The sequence below is a fragment of the Accipiter gentilis genome, chromosome 5 (assembly GCF_929443795.1).
Source record: "Accipiter gentilis chromosome 5, bAccGen1.1, whole genome shotgun sequence".
Classification (NCBI taxonomy): Eukaryota; Metazoa; Chordata; class Aves; order Accipitriformes; family Accipitridae; genus Astur; species Astur gentilis.
Genome location: NC_064884.1, coordinates 238,214 through 244,229, shown reverse-complemented (window position 1 = coordinate 244,229; position 6,016 = coordinate 238,214). Strand labels below are relative to the sequence as shown.

Sequence of the window (6,016 nt, the reverse complement as noted above, 5' to 3'; positions counted from 1 at the left end):
GTTGTTACTGTACGCCTGAAAGCAAGGGTCAAAACTGCAAAGCCTGGGCGCATGCACAGTGCTGCTGCCCAGGGATAACTTCTTTCCTGCGGGCAGAACTCCAGAAACCCTCCTGCTAATGGCCCGTGGCGTGTCACACTCACGTGCAAGGGTTTGCATGACCCTTGGCAGCACGAGTTGGTAGGGATGCTTTTGGCTTATAGGTACAGCAGCAGGAAGCTAAACTCACACATAAAGTATGCTGCAGTATCTTGACTTGGGCTCTGAGATTGCTGAAAGATTGGGTCCTTTAATAAGGGGGAAAAATATGTAAAAATAAGGATTTTTATTATCATGGCAAGAACAATGATGGAGATGCCAAGATACTACTGCCTTGCAAGATAAAGTGGCACATGTTCTACACAATAATGTGTACAATGTCTGACGACTTTGGAAATCTGTTCTCAAGCAGATTTCCCAATAAATTAACACAACAAAAACACTTTCATATAAAACAAAGTCCAAAGGATTTTTTTTTTTTTTTAAAGTAAAAGCAAAACCTTCAGGGACTATATTACTTATCTCTCTCTACATATATAATCTCCTGAATTTTTTTTTAAATAAATTTATTCTTGTCTTAGAAAAATAAAACGAGTAGCCAATTTAGTCAACGGAAAATATCTCACAGACTTAAAAGCATGCCCAGCAAGCATAGCCTTGTAAGACTAAATTAATGTTAAATCAAAGCCATTTGTTACTGAACCAACCTAGTCTGCAATTCACAGTTGATTACTACAAAGTGTATTTTTAAAATTTTTTTGGCCCATATAAAAATAACATATTGCAACTCAAAAGTGCATTTTTAAAATAAACAATCAACTATTTTTATCAAATAAAATATTTACACCATTTGGTTTTTACAGTCAGAAATGCGCTTCATGCAATGACCATGGGAACGTCATCTGAAAATCCAGTTATCATTGGGGCTTCGTCATCCTCATCTCCTGAAAAACAAACCCAGAGTGCTGTTATGCCACCCTCAGCATTTCACAGGGCACGACTGGACAGGCTACCAAAGTTGGCCACAAATCTGCCCTCAAAACCAGTATACTGTGGCCTTGCTCATGCTCTTACCTGTTTGTTATACCTGTTATATTCGGGTTTTAACTGATTTGCATTAGAGGGAATGGTTTAAGTGAAGTTGCTGAAAACGTTTGTCCTGGGCCAACTTTGTACTTCTAGGACAAGATCAAATCCATAGAGATTTTTATGCCAAAGGTGGCCCAAAGCATGACAGAGAAGTTAGGTCTTGCACCAATTTCGCACCCTTAAGGCTGTCCTGAAATGCCACTGCATGAAACAAAGGGCTACGTACCTAAATCATCTCCCGAGGAGAATATGGCCGAACCCAGGCGGGAGCTGTAGTGGCTGTTTGCAAAGGCAGTGAAGCTGTTCTGTAGCCGTCTGTGCCTCATGTACAGCACCACGAAGCCAATCCCAAGGGTCACCAGCAGCAGGAACAGCACCGGTACCACGATGGCAGCAACGTCTGTCGATCTACCGGCTTTTGCTGCAGAGGAGTCTTCACCTAAGATTAGGGAGGGAGAGAAGAGCCATTTGCAACCAACACCACATTTCTCTAGTGAGTTTGCGAGGCTTTCATTAGTCTTTGTTAAGGAGGATGGGGAAAATGCCAGGGACTTACCAGTTCCTAGTTCATCATAGAGAAGCGTGGCCGGCTCGCCGCACATCTGCCCGCTATACAGGCACCTGGCCTGAACAGTGAACGAATAGTTGTGACCTATCTTCAGGTTGGAAACTTTGAAGAAGTTTTCTGTGGTGTTCCCGAGATAAGCTGTGATGTTCATCAAGCTGTCAAACATGTGAATCTCATAACCCTGAGATGTGAAGACAAAACCACAAACCCCGAATCACTCAGCTGCAGAGGTCAGGTTTGCTCCTTCCAACTGGGCTTTGAAACTTGTTTTATCTCCTGAATCTAGCTTTGATGAAATGCGTTGGGCTATCAGTTGGGAGAGAGCCATGTAGACCCTCCTGCAGGCATCCCTGTCAGTGTGCATTGACCTCGGCCAGTTCAGGGAGGAGAGAAGATTGCGGTCTGTCTGGTTCACTCTGTTCTTAGCATCCACCCGAGACCACCCAAAACACAGAGTCCAGTAGCGGTGATTGCTTTTTTGGCATAGTTTGCTACCTGCCCGGACCCTGACAGAGAACATGTAGGAGATTTTCTATCAAAGGCTAAATCATGACAATTCTCAGACGCTACCACTGTGCTTCCCGGCACAGCGGGGCAGTGTCCTATTCCCAGTCCTTTCACACCTGTGACAGTTGACTTTTTTCAAGAGCATAATTATGTTCCTAAAAGGTGACCGATTGGATCTATCAGCTTTCGTGCCCTAGTCATGATACAAATTGAAGTGAGCTCTATGTAGAGGGCTCATCAAGGACACTAAAGGGAGCAGAGTGTACCGGTGTATTTTAAAGAGTCTGTGAAAGGAGCCTTGCAGAGGCTCTGCTCTAGGTTTTTCTGAAACACGGCCCGTAGGACAGGAGAGACAGTGCAACTTACCCGGCTTTCATTGAAATTGCTCTCCTTTAATGCCAAACTCTTCCAAAAAAGCAGAATATGGTCATTTTCCGTTATAATTTTTAAGGCGTCTGGTGCAGACAGTGGAACTGCAAATGAGAAAAAATGGCAGGCAAGTTAGGTTTTAACACTGGTGACACTTTTGGCTGAGAAACAGCAATGGGGTCACTTCTGAGATGTAGCGTTTCTTAGGGATCAGAGCAATACTCTGCTTAGAAAAGGACTGTACTGGAGGAGAGGCTACTGGGACATGTAATCTGGTAGGAGTTTTTCAGTGTTTTTTTTATGGTAGGACCTTAATGGTACCTCATGGTGTCTACACCGCCAGCCGAACAGGTGTCTCTCCCATCTCCATCTGGGCAGGGGAAAAACTCCCTGTCTATCATTTGAGAGGCTTTCTCTCCGCTGCTGTTGTTCGGGGGTTTAGTTGCCTTCCCTGGGAGCTGCAGGGGAAGCCTCTCGGAATTGGGCTTTGGCTGTGGAAGAGGACTAAGCGATGCAGAAACACTACTGCAGCCTCCAAGCAGCGCAGGGGTGGGATGGGTGGTGTGTGGGATGGGCGCTGGATTCCCTCTAGTGGAGACTGCTGCAAGGACTCACCCCAGCACCCACCCAGCAGTACTCTTTCCTGTACCTGTGCTGATCTTCATGCTGGCTTCTTTGCTCATATTTCCCAGTTGAACAATCACATGGTATTTGCCTCCCGGTTCAAGTTTCTTAATGGTGTACTCCACTGTGCTGTTCCGGGTTTTCACTTTGTAGATTTTATCTGTTTTTCTTACTAAATCTTTAACTGCGACAGCATATAACTGGTGGGGGGGAAAGGCACACACGATGAAAGATCTTACTTTCCTGCAGACTTGCTAGCAATCTCATACAACGGTAGGACATTAGAGAGGGCGGCAAAATTTGAATTAAACCGTGACTGCGCTCTACAGAAAGCCTGGGAAGTAAGATTTCAAGCCTCTTGCTGTACTTGCTGGATCCCTGCCCGAGATCAGTATTTACAGATACAGAAAACACAGTTACTGGAACAGCAGATGAGGGCAGGAGGAGAATCTCAGGTTGTATTTCTTAATGAATCACAAGGATGCAATGCAAACTCCTGTCCTGTCAGTTTCCAGTTTTGCCAGGAAGATTTATACCTGAAACCTTTGCCGTTAAAGTCTCTGGACCAGAATAGGAGCAGAAAGCTTGCTGAGAAAATTACTTGCCTTCAATGGAGCGAGACCTGACCGTACGCCAGCGTGCTAGAAAACAGAACCGGGCTTTGTTGGGGCTGCGCCAGCATGGCTGGAGCGGGAGGCAGAGCCCGCAGCCCAGCTGGCCCGGCGCCTGTCCTGCTGGCCCGCGGGCTGTGCTCAGGCACCGGCCAGCCGGGGCTCCGGGGCAAAGCCAAAGCCCAGAAAGGTGTTTTAGCACATGCCCGAGTTTGCTATCAGACTCAGTCAGCAAGATATCCCAGACCTGACTCTTTTTAAATGCAACGTGAATGTTACAGGCCTGAGCTCATGGCCAGTAATGTGAAGAGAGGAAATGCAGGTTCTGGAGGCGTCAGCATCTTGACAGTGACTAGATGGAGGCTAGGCCTGATCTCAGACTCTGGTCTCCATCAGCAGCAGGGCAGGGATCTGTCTTTGAGGCAGGGGTTTGTGTGCAGAGGGACAGGAGAAAGCGCTCTAAGACATTACCATGTCCTGGTCGGGCGAATCATAGGGCGATTCCCACTTAATGACTGCGAATGTCTTTCCAGTGTGCACCGAGTGGAGGTGCCGAGGGGGGAGGCGGTTGTCGGGGATCATCTTCACCACAACATAGTCGGACGGTGGCCCTTGGTAGGGAGACATCACACGGACCTTCAAGGGATGAGACAGCGGTTAATACTGTGCCTGCACCCTTCGGTTAGCAAGCCACAGCCCGCAGTGCAGGTAGGAGTGGGAATGGAAAGGAAGCCTACCAGAAACAGGTACTGCTCGTCCCGCTGCACGATCACAGTGACGTTGTGGGAGGTTGTGGTGGTGTTGTGAGGGCTCCTGTACAGTTCGAGGAAGGATGTGGCGTAGAAGATGCCATAGACCTGCGGAGGAAGAGCACAACAGGGACGGTACAGATTTTGCCAAGGGCTGAAGCTCCCCCGGGGAACTTTCACTGGCTGCCACTTTTTAGGGACATGATGCAAAGACCCTTTTTCCTCAGGGCACTCCCTCCTGCCCAAGTTCAGGTTCAGCCTGCCCACTTGCTGCTGCACTCCCCACCCTAAAACCCTGGGCTCAGCTCTGATAACACAGCAGTCAACTGAAAGACCACCGGAGCATCATGCTATCTGTGTTTCAGCCAATTCTCCACTGGATCAGCGGCTGAATAAATAGACAACAAGAAGGCTTTTCTTGTTTCTGTTTAAGAGGCAGCAGGTGCTTTCTCTCGTTTTTTGAGCATAAAATTTTCAGGGCCTTGCAATTAAATCCCTACAAATGATCCTGTTTTAAGATTTTGCTTGTGTTTTGAGGCTCTGAGCTAGACCCCATCCTGGCTGGTGAGAAAAGAGAGTTGGTGCCTTACGACATTCTTCGGTCCGGTCCAGCTGCACTCCACTGCAGTCTGGTTGATGGCCTTGGCTTTGAGACTTGGTGATGCAGGTCTTGTCCCACTGGTCACGACATGTACAAAAGACAGAGGGCTGTCACCCAGCTCCGTCTTCGCCCAAGCAGAAATTTCATAGGGGGTGTGTGCTGTCAAATTTGCCACTGAGCAAGAAGAGAAACATGCCCTATTAGGTGAGGCAAAGTACTGCAATGGCTTGCAATGGGTGAGAGCTCTAGGAAACGGTCAGCAGCATCAGACAGTCTTAGACAGGAGCCTGCCTCTCTTGGTTTGTGTTTTCATTAATTTTGAGTCATTTCCTTTATACAGAAGCACCTGGGACTCTGGTATCTAACCTAGCCTGCGCTTTTCTGTATCAGGATGCTTTCCCATATCTAGACTGTGCACACCAGAGATTTTTCCAAACCAGAAATTTGATTAATAGAGATATGTACTGTATACAAGCCCAAGAAATTGTTGACCTTTTGCGGCGTAAAGAACCACAAACAGAATTCCACATGATGAGAAAAGGCTAGCATGGCTCTGGGGGATAACTCACAAATCTGCCTGAAATCTCTAAGTCCTAAAAACAGAGGCCAAGGATTTGCTGGTTTGTCCTCTCCAGATTTACTCTTTCCTAACCAGAAACTACTAGTTGAAAAAAAAAAACACCAAAAAACCACAACCTTCTGTATAACCTTCCATTTGGTGTTGACTAAAGCAGAATTTTACACTTTGTACAGAATTTACCTTTTTGGATGGACTTTTCTCCTTCTATGATCAGAGTCCTTTTTTCCTGCCTGTGTGTATCAAATGTCCAGTAGATGTTCACAACGTAACCGCTGACCT

General features: G+C 46.7%; 1 protein-coding gene across 2 annotated transcripts in view; it reads right to left on the bottom strand.

Annotated features, from left to right (window-relative positions):
* Positions 1 to 834: 834 nt before the first annotated feature.
* Positions 835 to 6,016, bottom strand: part of SORL1 (sortilin related receptor 1) — a 48,496-nt gene continuing 43,314 nt past the window's right edge. For both annotated transcript variants that reach the window (XM_049799827.1, XM_049799829.1), the window contains exons 40-48: positions 5,918 to 6,014; positions 5,147 to 5,331; positions 4,545 to 4,664; positions 4,279 to 4,443; positions 3,222 to 3,396; positions 2,570 to 2,676; positions 1,685 to 1,877; positions 1,355 to 1,567; positions 835 to 983 (exon numbers count right to left, since the gene is read on the bottom strand). In XM_049799827.1, the coding sequence (XP_049655784.1) occupies positions 916 to 983; positions 1,355 to 1,567; positions 1,685 to 1,877; positions 2,570 to 2,676; positions 3,222 to 3,396; positions 4,279 to 4,443; positions 4,545 to 4,664; positions 5,147 to 5,331; positions 5,918 to 6,014 (1,323 nt within the window). In that variant the 3' untranslated portion in view covers positions 835 to 915. The remainder of the gene's footprint in view (positions 984 to 1,354; positions 1,568 to 1,684; positions 1,878 to 2,569; positions 2,677 to 3,221; positions 3,397 to 4,278; positions 4,444 to 4,544; positions 4,665 to 5,146; positions 5,332 to 5,917; positions 6,015 to 6,016) is intronic.